General features: G+C 46.7%; 1 protein-coding gene across 1 annotated transcript in view; it reads right to left on the reverse strand.

Moving 5' to 3' along the window:
- The window catches only part of TET3 (tet methylcytosine dioxygenase 3), a 132,700-nt gene that overhangs the window by 101,469 nt on the left and 12,850 nt on the right, over positions 1-18,381 (reverse strand). The window contains exon 2 of the mRNA XM_036751442.1: positions 383-445. Coding sequence (XP_036607337.1) covers positions 383-445 — 63 coding nt within the window. The remainder of the gene's footprint in view (positions 1-382; positions 446-18,381) is intronic.

Raw genomic sequence — 18,381 nt, forward strand, 5'->3', positions numbered from 1 at the left:
TGGGGATTTCTGCTGATTGGGTGAAAGCCCACAGCAGCAGGGGGTGGAGGGTGTGCAGAGGGAGAAGGGGGAGGGGTGTCATTCTGAAAACATTACAACAAATCAAACCACAACTCCCACCTGAAACACCCTCAACCCAGGGAACCATGAGATGAAAGCCCGCCCAGGCGGGTGCGTGCGTGCACACAGCTCCGGTCTTGGAGGTCCTTGGTAACACACAAACACAGAACTAGGGAGGGCCAGGGATGCCAGGTCACCTCACCAGGCCACAGACTGGCTTCTTTCTTGTCAGCCAAGCCAGAGTCCCTCCAGCCCAAGGCACCCACCCCACCATGCCCCAGTCCCCACTCCTCTGTGACCTCCGGCGCCAAAGTACCTTGACTGCCACGGCGGTGGCTTGTCCCCAAGGTTCAGCAGCGGCTCCGTCCCCCGGCTTTATCTCCACCTGCAGGAGAGTACAGGAGAACAGAGGAATGAGCCAAGTAGACATCTCCCCCACAGAAGCATTGTTGATGCTCCCACCAGAGCTGGGGAAAGGGAACCAGCAGGGTGGCCCAGGCAGCTCTGTGGGGGCGGAGTCTGATTCAAGGAAGGGAAAGGGGGCCAGTTTTCCGCAGCAGCCCCCCCCCACTCTCCCACTCTCCTGCCTCTATGGCCATTGTTGAAGGAGCTTGTTTTCCTTCCTCTTTTTTTCCTTCTTCTTTAATTCCCAGGCCCCTGGGGGCTTCAGAGAGGAAGGTCCCTTCCCCACTCCAGCTGTCCCCCAAATCCCTTTGCCCTTCCAGCTGCCTACCTTTGCCGCCCTCCCCACCTCCACCGCCGCTGCTGCCGCCGCAGACACACTGGTGCATTCGCCGAAGCCCTCTGCCAGACTCTCCAGTTATTATAAGGGCATCAGGAACTCCCTGCCCCTCCCCCCTCAAGAGGCACTGCAGATGTGAATGCCAGGCCCAGCTAAGCTCTGCTCCACTCCACTCGGTTCCCCTCCCCAACAGTGGGGGTGTGGGGAAGGGGGGCCCTGGGGGAAGGCGCCAGAGCCAATCCCAGGCAGGCTCTGCCAAGCGGGGGCAGGGCACCTTCAAGCCAGGCTTTCAGCGGCTTAGAATTGGACTTGCCAGGCCACATGTCATAAGAGGGATGTGTAGTAGGACCCAGGAGCGAGCTGCCTGCTCAGCCATGTCCTGCCTCCTCATTCCCCTAAAGCCAGGGGACCCAGATGCCCCAACCAAAAGCAGCCCGTGCCCCCTCCCCAGCACTCCAGGTCTCCAGCCTCCCTAATGAAGGACACTTTGTGACAGGAAGCCACTGGTGAGCAGAAAGCATCAGTCCTGATGGCTCCAGGGCTCTCAAACCTTCAGAGGCTCACTAGGATGCCCACCCACCCAGACCCTTCAAACAAAAATACCAGGGCTGAGACCAGACCCAAAGCCTGGCCCAGACCCTGAGCACCTCCATCCCCCCGCAGTTTCTGTAAGATTTAAACGCTACTTGGGTGGACCTAAAACAAGGGAAGACATATGACTGGAACCAAGATTCTTTCAACCCTGAAGCAGAGGCATGGATTCCGGCTCTGATGGATCCCTGGGCTGTGCCGGCATGGACCAATCACTTCAATTCAGTGCTTTGAGCCTTGGTTTCCTCAGCTGTCACTTGGGGTTGATGTACTTTCTGACTCAAGGGCTTTCTAAACCTCAGAGTATCACCTACAGGAGCTGGGTGGTTATTACAGGTTCATGTTTGCCAAGAAGGGGTGAGGGGAGTGTTCTCTGTGACTGATCTCATTCCCAATGCCACCCCAGGACAGCAGTGACTGAGTTCAGCTTGGCTGAGCTGTCCCTCTGCATCATCATTTCTCAGCCAAACCAGGCATTTCCCAACCTGGAGGAGACCTGGCAAGCTGACCTCTCTGCTGACCGTTCCAAGCTGTGCCAACAGCCCCTTCCCTCGAGGGCTTCCCAGGGGGCCCCTGATCCTTCTCCAGCTCCAGAAACCTCAGTTCCTGTTGGGCTGATGATTCCAAGATGCTGCCACCTGGATTCATCCCCACCCTGTAGCCAGAGGGGCCAGCACCCCTTCTTACTGGTAGTGGAAATGAGCAGAACTGTTCTGGATGGGGGGTTGGGGTTAGGAACAGGCTACCACATCATCAGTCTTTTGGTAAATTCATCCTGTATTTCCAACAAGATTTCAAACCTCCTGAAAACAAGGTCAGTGACTCAGATTTCTTTGCGTCTCAGATCAGAACACAGTGAGTTCATCCCACATCCCTCAGGTGACCAAACTACTTTAGTCTTGATCTCAAAAAGAAAGCATGCTACAATGGAAAAAGCCCTAGGCCTGAAGTTCCAAGCCCTGGGTTCAAATCCTGTCTTCACTCTTTACTGCTTGTGGGACCCTGGATGCACAATCACCCCACCAGGTGAGAGGAATAGAGGCGTGGAGGGCAAGAATCACTATCATCCTTCAGTTTCCTCATCTGGAAGATGAGAAAGTTGAACTAGCTGATATCCAAGGCTCTTGCCAGTTCTGGGATCCTTGGATCAGCCTCAGTTCTTGCCCTCCTAGTCTTCCTAGGCCATCGTTATCTTCTGGTTTCAGGAGCTTCCCTTCCCAGCCCCTCCCTATAAATGAGTGAATGAAAAAACACTCGCTGAGCTCCCACTCCTGATGGAATTAAGAGATTCCAAGACAAAAGTGGGAGGATGGGGGAGGGAGAGGGAAGGGGAGGGGGAATATGCTCCGTCCAAGGGCAGTGTACAGGCTGGATGAGATGTGGACATCTGGAGCCAGCCACAGAGTCAGTTAAGATGAATTCATTTCAATATTTATCTAGGAAATATCTTAGGATTATTTGACTCCCAACCTTCTACTACACTCTGCCTTAATAAGAGTCAACTCTGGGTCCCCTCCATCTGTTTTCTCTGTGCCCACTACCAAGCTACTGGGCATTCCTAGAAAAAAAAGGTTTCCATCTCCTCAACTCCCATGACTTCCATTATGACATAGATATGTATCCCAAATATTGCTTGTAGGCTCCTGGCTCTGATGTTCAAATACTACATACAGTGTGTTTCTACCTGGTACTAGAAGCCCAATGCTTATCTACTGGATAGGACCTTATCATCTTCCTCCACCACAAACCAGGCCCTCCTTCTGTTCTGCACTGTGGCCAACAGCCCTGAGTCACCAGAACTCAAACACGCAGCAATCCTTGGGTCCTCCTCTTCCCTTGATCCCCATATCTCCTCACACCTCTGTGTTCTCCCTTGAATTCATCCTTTCCTTTCCCTACCACCCCCTTCATTCAGGCATTCATCAGCTCTTATCTGAAATGTTGTAATAAATTCCTAACCCAAGCCCCTGCTAAGCTATCAGACACACCAGGACTATGTTACTATTAGTTCCCTGCTCACAAGTTCTCAATGGCTCCGGACTGTTCATCATCCAAGACCAACTGAAATCTGGGGTCCATCGACTTTGCTAACCTTAGGGATTCAGATTCAATGGAAAGAACACTGGTCTAGGTGTCAGAAGACCTGTCCACGTGACTTTGGACAAGTCGATGGGAAGTAAGGACCTTAAACTAGATGACTCAGAAATTCCTTGTGAGTTCCCAGCTCTCATCTTGTTTTCCTCATATACATGTCTGCTTCACCAAACATGACCAACCCTTCCCACAATATCATTCCCTCCGTCACCCCCAGACACTGGACCTGGAAAATCCTTGCCCTTCATTTAAAGACCAGCTCAAATACCTTCTCCTTCCTGTATCAACTCCCACAAGAGGGGGAAAAAAAATCTTTTTTCCCTCATAACAAGTAGCATTTGTGGAATCTTGCTTTAGAGTTTGCAAAGTTCTTTCTGGTCATTATCACACTGACGCCTTACAACAGGTTTGCAAGCAGAACAGCAAGCATTCTTTCCTTTTTGCGAGTAAGGAAATAAGACTCAGGTTAAATGACTTGGCCGGATTAAAAGGAGTAAATGTCAAGAGCAGAATTTAAAAGCAGATCTTCCTGACTCCAAGACAAAGCCTCCAGCCACTGCACCAGAGTGTCTCTGGGAAGTGACTGCAGCCTCTCAGTCCTTGGAATAATGAGAAAACTTTGTATCTCTTCTGTATTTATTGCCTGTAGAGGACTATTTGCATTCATTCGAATCCATTCACTCTGGGCAGAGACTTTTGCACTTCTGTGAAGCTACCTCATCATATTCATCCCTGGTGAGAATCCAGTCCTCAGAAGACCTCTCCAGAGAAGGAACTCCAGAAGCAGCCCGGGCAGCTGCCCAAGACTTTGCAATAGCACGATTATCTTTGTACAGAGCTGAGATCTGATTCACTGCTACTTGCCCCCACTGAGTCAGGGTCAGCCCTCAGGAGCCAAGCACACAAAGGCTAATCTCTGGTCCAGAACAGCCTTTCCGATCATTGCTGACAGACAGCCATCATGGCCCCACTAGATAGCCTTTTCTCTAGCTAGAAGTCCCCAGGTCCTTCCCTTCTTCAGTGCAGTCTTTTATATGAGGCTTTTCATAACCCTCATCCCCTCACTCAATTGGGTCTCCCCTCTAAAAAAAAAATCACCTTGCACTTATTTATATCTTCCTGTATATGCATATTGTCTCCCTCATTAGAATGTAAGCTCCTTGAAGGAAGGGGTATCTAGCATGGTGTCTGGCACATGGTGTAGTACTTAATACATAATTAATGGATGGTCTCTAGGCCCCTCTACATTCTAATCTCTCCTGAAGGTAATCTGTAGTTTATTAATGACCTTCCAAAAGGTGCTGCACAGAACTAACTGTAAGACTCTAGATGGGCTCTGAACAGGGCAGAGTCTAGCTAGACTGTCACATCTCTCTCTCTGGATCTAGGAGCTATCTTAATGCAGTCCCAATAGCACCTGTCCAAGGGCCGGAAGTTTCATTTTTTTTCTCTGTATCCTCGAGTTCCTAACTTAGTGCTTAGCATGTGGTGAGCACCTAAAAATGCTTCTTCAACCAATAGCCTTGAAGTTCACTAAGAACCCCAGGTCTTCTTCAGATGAACTGTTGTCAAGACAGACCTCACTCATTTTATACTTGGAAGGATAACTTTTTTTCTTCTAAATGTGAACACTGACATTTGCCCTTATTAAAAGCCATCTCTCTTGATTTTCAAGGCCATGAAGATCTCTTGGATCCTGACCCCCACCCAGCCTTAGCAACCCCTCCAGATCTATGTCACTTGCAAAGCCAAGAAGCTACCCGTTTATCCCTTTATCCAAGTCATTGATAAAAAACCTCATGCCCTCCAACACGGAGCAGTGTACTCTGCATTAAACAAAAGTTTGCTGAATGAATGACTGAGGGTTGGCAGTGACGCTAAGTCCACTTGCTTTTATCTCTCTGGCAAAAAGATGGCCACAATCTTCCACCCCACCTGTGGGGACATGGGGTGGGGGGAACCTCTTCTTCCTCTCTCTCCCCTTTACTCCAACTCTCCTGAGTTCACACATCAATCTCTGCCTAAGTAATTACAGCCTATCACATCTTCCTTTATATTTGAAACCTCTTTGTCGTCGCCATGGGAACTGCCTTCGCCTTCACTCACTGATCAGGGCTTGCAATTAGCCCCTGCAATGATGAGGCACTGTCAGTGACAAGCAGGGTGGGGGGAGGGGGCAAACAGGGCAAAGAGAGGACCCAGAGCAAGGGCTGGCAGAGAGGGGAGACAGTGTGGCAGGGTGGAGGTAATAAGTCTCAAAGAGGGGCCAATTTGGAGATGGGAAAGGGGAGAGAAAGCCAAGTGCCTGGCATGGCCAGAGCTGGACAAGACCAGCCCCTTCCTTTCCACCACAAGCTAGGCCAGCCTCCTCCTCTGCAGGGAGGCTGGACAGGGGAAGAGAAAGAATGTCTGCTTTGGAATCAGGGACCTGGGTTCAAGCACTAGCTGGGTGCCCAGCATCAAGTCATCCCCACCCCCACTCAGGCCCTAAGGAGTCTTCATCTAGGTCACAAAGGAAGTGGACTAGATCTTAGCATTATTAGGTTTAGAGCTGCAAGGGAGCCTGCTTAAGTCACGAGTTGAATCCCCTCAATTTACAGATAATGAAACTGAGGGCCAGGGAAAGCAAGGTGGACAATCATATTTAAATAGAGGTAGAGGTCTGGGGACCAGAGACCATTCAGACAAGCTCTCTCATTTTACAAGTCAGAAAAAGGACAGTAAGAGAAAAGGAGTGGTCTGCCCTGGGTCACACAGGTGCGGAGCTAGGATTTTGACCGAATTCCAAATCCAGCATTCCTTCTTATACACCATGCTGCCATGGCTAAGGACCCCTCCCCTCCCTAAATCTATGATCCCACAATCCACAAGCATTTAACCACCTACTAGGCATCATTCACTGGAGAGAAAACCAAAATCAGATTTTGTCCTCAAGGTCCTTACAGCCAATTGGAGAGACCCGTGTCCTTTCCATAGGTACATACAAAATAGATTCCAGGTAATTTTTAGGGGGAGGCACTAGCAGCTGAGGGGGAGGCAAATGGAAGATCAAAGGATTGGCAGTGAAGGAAATATGTCCTTTTCCATCAGTCAGAAAGCAGTCAACCCACCCACATCCCACCTTCAGGACCCAAGGCCTCCCAGCCTCCTTCTCCTGGCTGCCTGTAAGAGACTGACCTTAGCTGGGCTAGGATTGCCCAGCAGGCTTCCAGGTCCAGAGCTCATGACCCCTCTCTCTTGGCATTAGGCCCACTGACCTGGTACTCTGGGACCCCTAAACTGGCCATGGCTGTGAAGCTGAGATTCACAGAACTGTACAGTCACAGACTTAGAAAAGACTCCAGCAGCCAGCTAGTACAACTCATATCTTAACCTCTTTCAGTCTCAGTTTCCTAGCTGGAAAATGAAGATAATAGGTACAGGCAGTTAGGTGGCAGGGTGGATAAAGCACCAAGCCTGGAGTGAAGAAGACCTGAATATAAATCTGGCCTCTGACACTTACTAGCTGTGTGACCCTGGACCAGTCACTGAACCTTGCTTGCCTCAGTTTTCTCAACTGTAAAATGAGCTAGAGAAAAAAATGGCAAACCACTCCAGTATCTCTGCCAAGAAAACCCCAAATAGGATCACGAAGAGTCATACATGACTGAAAATGATTGAACAACAACACTACTACTAGTATTACTACTAGTATTGACACTACTACCGCTATCATCACCACCATATACTCCACATGGCTATTGCAAGGCTCAAAAGTGAAAACATAGGCCGAGAACTATGCAAACCTTAAAGTGCCAGGCGAAGGCTGGCTCTTCTTACAATTATTCAATAGAAATCCCCTCTACAAGAACCATGGAGAGTGGTCATGCAGCTTGTGCCAGAAGACCTCAAGCAAGGAGAGCCCAGTCCTCTTTGGAACAGTTTCAATTGTTAAGAAGTCAAATCTGCCTCTATCACTCCCCACCTGTGCCCCTGCTTCTGCCCCCTGGGGCCAAGCAAAACAAGCATATTCTTGCTCCCACAGAACAGTCTTTCAAATACTTAAAAAAGCTGTATCACAAGCCCCCAACTCTTCTCTCATCCAGCTCCTTCAGCTGCCACTGTTGGCTTAGACTGGGAGCTTTCCCAGGCTAGTTCCCTCCTCCAGACATCCTTCAGCTTATCAATGTTCTTCTTGAAATGCAACCCTGTCCGTAAAGATGATGATGATAGCTTGTCTTTACACATTAAGGTTTCCAAAGCATTTTACATAAACTCACTCATTTAATCCTCAAAACAGACCTGGGAGGTAGATGCTGTTATCACCTCCATCTTATAGAAGAAGAAACTGGAACAAAGCTTAAGTGACTTGCCCAGAGTCCCAAGCTAGTATCAGAGAAAGGATCTGAAGCTGGGTTCCTAGATCCTAGTCCAGCATTCTATCCCTAAGGCACTTAACTGCCTCTGGGTTGATCTGAGCATATTACTCCAGACCTAGCTCCAGCAGGAGAGAAGACAGAAGCTATCTACCGCCTCTCTATACATGGATACTCTGCCTCTGCAAAAGTCCACAGGGCCCTCGCGCAGGCAATGAGAGACCCAAAGAACACCCCAACAAGGGATTAGACTGTATCTGTGAGATCCATCTCTGCCTCAGTAATCAACAAGATGGTTTTATTTCCAGCTCCAGATATCCAAAAATATTTCAGCACAGATCTCACCCAGCTGTCTGTGTTTGCCAGCACATCCTGCTCCTCCCATTTCCCTCTTGGAGCATGCAATAGTAACCTATGGGTCAAAGTGTTAAAGCAGTTACACCTTGCTTAGGGTGTCTGGACTGATTTCAGAGGTGGGAGCTCCTCTGGCTCACCTCAGCCATGGTTGCCCAGAATGAGAGAGAGATGGGACATTAAAAAAAATGCTCCACTAGCTGAAACAACCTTCTTTTCCCTCCACAAACTAACACCTGAACTGGTAAGGTGTCTGTCACCTGTGTCTAGTTCACAGAGGCCACAGGCTCCATCAGAAAGAGGCCTACACTCTCTATTCATGCTCCAGGAGATGGAGAGCTAGATAAGACATAGCAATCATAAATAGTAAGTCACATTTCCATAGCACTTTTTGGCAGGTTTTTCTTTTAATTGGAAGCAATCAGGGTTAAGTGACTTGCCCAGGGTCACACAGCTAGTAAGTGTGTGCGACCAGATTTGAACTCAGGTCCTTCTGACTCCTGGGCCATCTGCTCTATCCACTGTGCCACCTAGCTGCTCCTCCATAGCACTTTAAGGTAAATAAGGCACTTTCCATGGAATAGCCCTGGGATCAGACCAAGCCGCCCCCTGTTTCCTCATCAGTTAAATGAGGTGGTAAGATTGGATGAGCTCTTCCATGTCTCCCAGCTCTCAATCTGTGATCCTGGTGCTAGCAAGCACATTATTCCATTTTATAGACAGGAAAACAGAGGCTCCGAAGGTTTAGTGACTCCTCTTGCTTATAAAGCTAGGAAAGAGGAGAGCTGGTCCATGAATAAAGGTGTCCTCTATCTAGCATGCCCTTGGGCCTCTCCTGAGAGCAAGGATGGAATGGGATGCACAGTGGGGATGGCTGCTCACCACTGGAAAAGGAGATGTTTCTTTGGATGCCATCCTGCCAGAGGAGGGAGGAGGCAGAGAGCAGCTAGGAAGAATGTGCCTGGGCAATAGAACCAGGCAAGTCAGAGGGACTGGGATCACAACTAAACCCTGCGATGGGAAGGTAAGGCTGGGGACAGCCACTTGGGCAGCCTTCTCATGCCCCAGAGGGGTAGGCACCACGGACTGGGCTAGGCTGGGAGAAAGCCTCTGAGACCGGGCACTGGAACGTGGGGGTTCTCCTCACAGCTCCAGCATTTAGGAGGCTGTGTCTCAGTCTCCTCAACTTGTAAATGTAAAATGGACACATTTGCAGTTAACTATAACAGGGTTTCTGCAAGGCAGGCACCTCGCGAATCATAAAATGCCATGAGCTATTACTGTTGTTCCAATGCCCAGAACCCGAAGGCAAGGACTGAACCCTGCAGCCTGCCCTTTTAACTTGGTTTGCTCTCCCATGGGGCCCCCCAACCCTGGCCATTCTCCACTCCTGACCTTCACACAGACACGGAGGTGTCCTGATCATGGGCACATGAAAACTCACAACTTATTCAGGGCTCCCAGGGCCAGGGAAGCAACGTTATCCACAGGAGAATGGCTTGGATGCATTAGAACAGGAGGAAAGAGAATGGGAAGAGGAAAAGCTGCCCACCTCTGGGCCAGGACACATGCTGCCTCCCAGGGGAGCCCATGGCAGGGAGAGCTCCAATTGTCCCCAAATCTCTCCCAACATCAAGCCTTAATTTGCCTCCTCCTGACTTCTACCTAGTGCTTGAGTTCTTCTCTTTGGGCCTAAAGGGAACAAGTCATTACCAACCCCCAAACCAAGGCAGGGAGCACGTCCCCCTAAATTCTCATAGATCCCATTTCACCTTGGGGTAAATTATGTCTTACTTCTCTTTCCTAGTCTCATAACCTACCACACAGTAGGGGTGAAGTAAATACCTGTTGAATTCTTTCTGCATCTTTTTGGGGAGAAACTGAAACTCAGTGATCTCCAGTTTCCTCTTCCTATACCTCCAGCTCCTGACTACCTGTTAGTAACTACTGCTCTTCAATATGGAAAATATTCACTGCCCCTCAATATCAAACCTGAAGGAAACCTAGGCTGTACTGTCCAGGAGCTCAAGTGAGGGGGGGCCTGAGAAGAACGATGGAAGTGGACAACTCGCACCAAGGACAGTCCATCTGACAGCTGAGCTGAGGGTCAAGGGCCAAAGGGCAATGAAGAAGGAGGCAAGTCCCCTACCTTCCAAGAATGCTCAATCCTCATCCTATTCTGAATCCCCAGCAGATCCTCAATTCCAGTTATGTATTCTTCTCTTTTCTTCCCCCCAAACATCTCCAAATGGTCCAGAGGAGCATCAAGTCAGAACCACCAAGAGCTGTTGTCTGGCCTCTTGAATGATATGATTTGAAAGCCTAGCCATCTCTTTTGTATCATCTGAAGATTCCAAAAGGAACCCCAGCCACACCCTGAGGACAAGGCAAGGCATGTATGGTGATTCATTAAGACAGAAAGCCAAGGGCACAGTTTGGCTCCCACTCTAGGGACCAACACTCCAAAAAAGCACGCCACCCACACTGTCCTCATACCTTAGTGTCAAGAGTTTTTGCCTCCAACATAATGGAGGACAGGAGCCGGGCATACATCTGACCAGAGAAGAACGTGAAGTTTCAGTGAACATCCAACTGCCATCACAGAATGATAGACATAAAGCTGGAGGAACACTGGAAGCCAGTTAGCTCAATTCCCTCACTTCACAAATGAGATAACACTCTGGTCCACAAAAAGAAAGTGACTTGCCCAAGGTCACCTTGCCAGTGACAGGGCCAGGATTCAAATCCAGAGTCAGAGGGCTTGAGTTTAAATTCCATTAACAAACCTCTCTGCCGGATTCTTTGCACTTGAATCAAACACCTGAATCAAAGCTAGAGTTGTAATGAAAAACAAGGGATTTCACTTAGTAGGCACCTAAAACAGTAAAGGAGACCTTAAATTTAGTAATTTTTTTAAAAATTTTCATAAAAGACAAATTATGAATATTCCTGTCCTCAAACATCATTGTTCACATCTCTTCCGCCACCTTTCAACCCCTTGTCCTTTCACTTCGGCCACCACAAATGGACAGAGTTTGGAGGATCCTTAAAGCAGAGAATGTCAGAGCTAGGAAGGCCCTTTGGATGTTTCTATGTTGGGGCAGATTTTAACATATGACAGCTGAGAGGAGCCTAAGAACAAAGAACCCTGGGATGTGAATTAGAACACTGAATGGCTGGGACACAGGGGTGTGCTGATATAGTAAATTAGCTAACACGAAAGCCGATTCTTAAATTTCAGTATGAGCATATACCTCAGCAATTGGCAAATGCTACAAATCAGGGCTTGATTTACTATTTTGCTGGTTTCTACACTTAAGAAAGTGATGGAGAAAATATCAATTAATTTGGATTAAACCTAAAAGTATGTTTTTTTTGAGAGCTAGTTGTTAAACATTTACCAGGACATTGTCTTGGAGGGACTTCACAGCATAAAATGTAAGGAGGGCTCTTAGGACATAGAACATGTAAAGTCAGAGTGGAAAAGAGACTTATCTTCAAATAGAAAATGTAAGAGCAAGGAGGGATCTTAGAACAGAATGACAGATCTAGGAGGGATCTTAGAACAGATTGTTGGAGCAGAGCCTTAATAATCATCTGGTCCTCCCCACCCTAAAGACAAGCAAACTGAAGCCCTAAGAACTGAAGTGGTTTGTCTAAGGTTACAATGTCAAAGCTGCAATCAGGACTCAGCCCTGTGCTCTCTATGCCAGCCAAGGAGGACCTAAAGCATGGTGGGTCCAGAAAAAAAAAAGCCATTGGAATGAGTAGTGAACAGGGCCACCTTCCACCCAGGGTTTTGTATCTTCCTTCCTTCCATTCCCTTCCCCTCCGTTTCTAGCTACCGTATGTGCTGTGTTAGCTCATTAGACTAGAGGCAGCTCCTTGAGGCCAAAGACTGTCTTGCTTCCCTGTATTTGTATTCACAGCCTAATCTGAAGCCTGCACAGTTGGAAACTTGACCAAAGAAGAACCTGCAGAGCTGTCTAGCTGGGTAAAGATGGCTAAGTTCAGTGGCAATCCACTGGAGATCCAACCAAGAGCCGGTCCACAGTTGTGATGCTCAAACCCAAATCCAGGACAAGAGCTTGTAGAGCTCAGAGCAGGAGGACAGCAAACAATTTGCCCCAGATCAGGCTGCTTTGTGAAAGCTTGCAGGTCCCTGAACCAGCTGGTGGCACAGTGGATATATAACATTGGGCCTATAGCAGGGAGACCGGAGTCCAATTTCCACCTCAGACACTCACTAGTTATATGACTCTGGGCAAGTCACTTAACCTCAACTGTAAGATGGAGTTAATAGTAGCACCTACCTTATGGAGTTCTTGTGAAAGTCAAATGAGATATTTGTAAAAGGACTTTAGCACAGTACCTGGCACATAGTAGGTACTATATAAATGCTAACTCTCTTCCCTTCCTCTCTCCCTCTTCCCCTAACCCTGAGTTGTCCCTGAGATCCTGGAATAAGACAACAGCTGGAAAAAGCAGCAATAGGACCTGAGAGAATACCAAATGGGTCTGAGCTCAGCCCAGACATTCCCTTCCAGAAGTATGCAAAGGCCAGTCCTAAAAAGTCTAAAGGTGAGAAGAAAGGCTAGAAAAATTAGCAAAAAAAGAAAAGAATCTCACCGCAAAGAGTGAGTATGGTGACAGGGATGCCCTATACCATAACCAATCTATGGCTGCGATTAACCTCTCTCTTAACCCCTCAGTCTCACATCTCCAATGGCCCAGTGAACACTTGGAATTCAGCATGTCCAAAACTGAATTTATGACCTTTCCCCCCTCCTAAGCCTTCCCTTTTCCTAACTTGGTCATTACTGGCAAGGGCACCATCATCCTCCAAGTCACCCAGACTTGAGACTCCCCACTCTCTCTCTCCCACCCCATAGCCAACATGTGGCCAAGTCTTGGTACATCTCAACATCTTTAATATACACCGCCCTAACTCCTCTGATAGTGCCACAATTCTGGTACAGGCCCTCATCCCCTTGAACTGGACTATGCCTTCTGACTAGTCGCCCTGCCTCAGGTCTCTTTGTAGTCAATCCCCACCCCATCCCTGCCTAGCTCACCAAATCAGGAAACTCCAGAGGCTCCCTATTACATCTAAGAGCAAATATAAAATCCTCTTTACAACCTGGCCCCTTCCTACCCTTCTAGTCTTTTTCCTCCTTACTCCCTGCCCCCAGGGGTAATCTCCTTGCTGTGCCTCTAAGAAGACACTTCATGTTTGGACTCCAGGCATTTTCACTGGCTGTCCCCCAGGCCTGGAATGCTCCCTCTCCTAGTCTCTGCTTCCTGGCTTCTCCGACTTCCTGCAGATCCCAGTTAAAAATTACAATTGTACAAGAAGTCTTGCCCATTTCACCTTAAGCTAGCCTCCTGTTGACTGTCTCTCATCTATACAGCCCATCTCTTGTTTGTACATGGCTATTTTCATGTTGGCTCTGACTGTGAGCTCTTGGGGAACAGGGACTTTTTCTTTTGCCTTTATGTCCCCAGTGCTTAGAGTCTGGCCCACAGTAGGTGCTTAATAAATGCTTATTGACTTGACTGGTTCTCACTCTCTCCAGTCCCCAGAGGACAGGGATCATTTCACCAAATTGTTTTGCAAAGGTATTTTTTTGTTTGTTTAGTGAGTCATGTAGTAGGAACTTAATAAATACTTGTTGAATTCAAAAATAGGATTATGTTTACAATTTGGTTATTCGGACTGTCCTACCCATCATTAAGATTGTCCTACCTTGAATCCCAATTGGAAGCAAGGGGAAGGCCTTTCAATGTCAAAATCACCCTCTCACCAAAGGCAGGACTCCCCTCTTCACCATTCCTGTAGGGGATTCCAAACCCAGATTTACCAGACATCTCCCCCACCCCCCCACCTCCACTCCTGGCTATTAGAATGCCATTCTACTTTTGTAGGTTATTTGGGATACTGAAGCATTCTGGGGAAGGAGGGGAGAGGGAATGGAAAGGCTTCAAGGTGAAAACAAAGAAAAATAAAAGATTGAGAGGAAGAGAAGGAGAATCCTGAACGATGTCTATAAGTTGGAGGGTAGAAAAATTTAGACAAAGAGAAAGAGAAGGAAAGCCAGCAATCACTCAAGAGCTGAGTATGTAATTGTCCCAGAGGTCTTTTCAGGATAGCCAGGAGTATTTGAGGAGCTGACTTAAAACTTAGGCTCAAAGAGGCTAAGTGTATGGTCACACAGGAAGATCAATTGAAGTAACTGAGAATGTTTAGCCCAGAGAAGAGAACACTGGCTGTGGCACATGCCTTCAAGTATTAGAAGGACTGTCACGTGAAGAGAGATTAGATTTGTTTTCTTTGGCCCCAAGCGCAGACCAGGAGGGCAGACCCAGGAGCACTGGCAGGAAAGCTGCTAAATCTGAAGATGCCGATTTGATGTAAAAACAAATCAGAAAAATCTTAGCAATGAAAGTCATCCCAAAGTGTAATGGGCTTCCTCTGGAGGGGGTGGACTTCCCTCTCATGGGAGGTCTTCAAGCAAAGCCCGGATGATTCCTTCTCAGAGAGTGGTAGGCAACGTTCTTTTAGGGGTATCAGCTTCATAGTACCCTATATTTAAAACTATAAAGTATCCCTCAAAGATCACCTAATCCAACTCTTGATTTTTACCACTGTAATCCGAGACACAAAAGCCTTAAGCCACTGCCCAAGGCTAAACAATTATTTAAGCAGCAAAGCCAGGATTCAAACTCTGATCTTGACTCCAAAGCCAGAGCTCCTTCCCCTGCACCATGACAGTGGCTAAATGAGGCAGCTTCCAACTCAGACTCCAGGATCACCACCAACTTGTTGGACCATATCCAGGACAGGGAGACTAGAGACATCTGAAGTCCAACTGTTTTAACGCTGGACAGCTCCCATTGTTAGGATGATGGTCTTTGCATTGCTGAAGCAGGAGTCTGCATTGTGTAACTGCCACCTCCTGGGAGCTAGGCAGACACTTCGTCCTCTAAATAGTAGGAGATGGTGATGATATCCCTGCCAAGAGGATATCCTCACTCTCTTCAGCTTTCCTGAACCACTTCAATAGTCTTTCATTTGATCTGGACGTACTCCACCCATCGTGCATGGGGGGAGAGAGAGGTTGAAGGGTGGGGGAGGACTCCTCTCCCACTCCCATACCTCCCTCACAGTGTGAAAGCCAGAGCTGAGTATAACATTATTGTGGATGTCTGAATGTTATCAGGCATGACTTCTCCTGTCCTGGATACCACATGGAATTAACAGAGGTCCTTTGGGGGCAGTCCATTGAACTCCTAGCCCATCTTCACCTAAGCTGGTTACATCACTCCATCCTGTCTAAGCAGATGAATTAATGGGCCCTGATTCGACTCCCAGCCCTCTGATTTACTAGCTGTGTGACCTTAAGCAAGGTCATGTCCCCTTTCTAGGATTTCCATTTCCTCATCTTTAAAATGAGGATGAGCCTTAAGGTCCCTTCCAATGTAAAAAATACAAACCCCTTCTAATTGCACAACCTCACTGTCAAATTTTTCATTGACTTTGGGGACTTCCCTCCATCCTGTTGGGCTCTCAGCACCCTGCTTCTGTCACCCAGCTCCTCACTTGGTGTGATCTGCAAACATATTCCTGATGGCACCGAAGTCTCTATCCAAGTCAAATGTGGATCAGGGCAGGGTCAAAGGCAAGGCCCTGGCAGCGTGCCATGAAAGCCTTGCCTCCAGGGTGGTAGTAATCCATTAACTCACGCTCTTTAGGCACACTTGTTTAGCCAAGAATTCCCTAAACTGCATTATACCATCAGCTAGCCCAAGGGTTTCCAACTCAGATTGCCTTAAATTTTTTTTTAAATTACAAATCTATTTTCAGGAGATGATCTAAAGCTTGTATTCACAACACTTGATTTGATTTCAAATTTTTCTTAACAAAAGGACAAAGCTGAGAAACAGGACATGAGATTGAGACTGGGGTTGCCACCCTCTACCCTCAGTTCTGTCAGCCACTTAAGGACTATCACATGGGAGAGAGATTATACCTATTCTATTTATCCCCAGAGAGAAGAACCAGGAGCAATGAGAACAAGCTGCAAAGAGGTGGATTTTAGGCTTGTTGAAAAGAAAAAAAACTTTCCCACTAAACAGCATACATATCAACCTCTCTCTCTACATATATACACATATAGAGAGAGATATTATATATCTATATGTATATACATGTATCTACATATGTATTTTATATATATGCATGTGTGTGTGTGTGTGTGTGTGCATGCGTGCTGTTTGGCCCAGCAATATCAATATTAGATTTATACCCCCAAAGATTAAAGAGAGAAGAGAAGGTCTTATATATATAGAAATGGTCATGGTAGCTCTTTGAAGTGGAAAAGAACCAGATAGTAAGGGCATGCCCAGCTAGCAGTGAAGAGTATGGCATTAGGATGTTCGAGGGAGGTGGATGGATGGATGGATGGATGGATGGATGGATGGATGGATAGAAGGGAGGAAGAGGGAGAGGGGAAGGGGAAATGAGGGAAGGGAAGGAGACAGTAATAAGCATTTACATAGTGCCTACTATGTGTCAGGCTCAGTGCTAAGCACTTTATAAGTATTATCTCATTTGATCCTCATAATGACCCTGAGAATGTAGATGTTATTATTACCTCATTTTACAGTTGAAAAAAACTGAGGCAGAGAGAAGTTAAGTGACTTGTCCAGGGTCACCCAGCTAGAAAGTATCTGAAATCAGAGTTGAACTTGGCTTCTAGAATCCAGGCTCAGAGCTATGCCGCTAGCTGTCTGTAATGATAAGACACTATGAGAAATGATGAAATGGATGGTGTCAGAGATGACTAGAAGACCTGTATGAACTGATGCAGAGTGAAGTGAGCAGAACCAGAAAAACTTTGACAAAAAAAATTACAAAGAAAAAAACTTTAAAACTCTGATCAATGCAATGATTAACCCCAATTCCAGAGGAATGTTGAGAAAGCAGACTGCCCACCTCCTCCTGCCAGAAATTGTGAACTTAAGATGCAGAATGAGACATATTCTTTGTGTACAATCATCATGGGAACATTTCACTTGACTATACACGTTTGTTCTAAGGGCTTTGTTTTTCTTTTTCTTGGTGGGGGGGTGGATTGAAGATGAAGGAAAGAAAGAAGGGAGAGAAGAAGCAAAGGAGGAAGGGAGAGAGGGAAAGAATTATTTAGTTAGCTTTTTTTTTTTTCAAACAAATGTAATGCAGAGAAGGAAAACAGCCAAGTGGGCCAGCTTTGAAAACTCAAAGTTCAACTTCTTATAGGCTTTAAGAGAAAAGCAAGCAGTATATAATAGTAGTTGACAGTTTCAGGGACAATGTTCTTTTTTTCTGTTCTACAATATATATAGAAATGTTCATTTTTATTTGGTGTTTAAATTCAAAATAAAAATAAAATTGAAACAACATTCCTAACAGTCAAAGGTATCCACAAGTTAAATGGAATGCCTCAGGAGGTAGTGAGTTCTTCCTCACTGGAGGCCTTGAAGCAAAGGCTCAATGGCTGACCACTTGTCAGGTAGGCCTGGAGGGTTTATTTTTTTTAGGTAAGGGTTGAGTTGGATGCTTGATGTCCTAATTCTGAGATTCAGTGAGCCTTTGTTTTTGAGGATGTCATGCCAGTTCCAGAGAAATCTGGGAAGGCTTGAATGGACTGATACAGAGTGAAGTGAGCAGAACCAGAGGAACACTTTATGCTACAAAATCAACATTACAAAAACAAACAGCTTTGAAAGCCTTAAGCCCTCTGATCAATCATGACTCCCAGGAGACTTGATTTTCAAGAGTTAATTCTGCCTCATTTTGTGACTGAGACATGATGAACTAACACGCAGAATAAGGCACACATTTTTGGACATGGCCAATATGGGAACTGGTTTTACTTGACTGTGCTTATACAGCAATTTTCTTTTTTCTGTTTTCCAGTATGGGGAGTAGTGAGGAGGAAAAAGAGATGTTTATAATGGAACAAAAAATTGAGGATGTCATGAAAGTCTTTCCTCCAATGCTCTACTGAGATCCAATTGTGTGGCTCTGACTGTAGTATATATCCCCAATCTATAAATCTAGTAACCATGCCAAAGAAACAATTGAGGTTAGTTTGACATGAATTTTTCTTTAATGAGCCCATTCCAGCTCCTAGTAAATGCCAC

Source organism: Trichosurus vulpecula, chromosome 3, assembly GCF_011100635.1.
Source record: "Trichosurus vulpecula isolate mTriVul1 chromosome 3, mTriVul1.pri, whole genome shotgun sequence".
Taxonomy (NCBI): Eukaryota; Metazoa; Chordata; class Mammalia; order Diprotodontia; family Phalangeridae; genus Trichosurus; species Trichosurus vulpecula.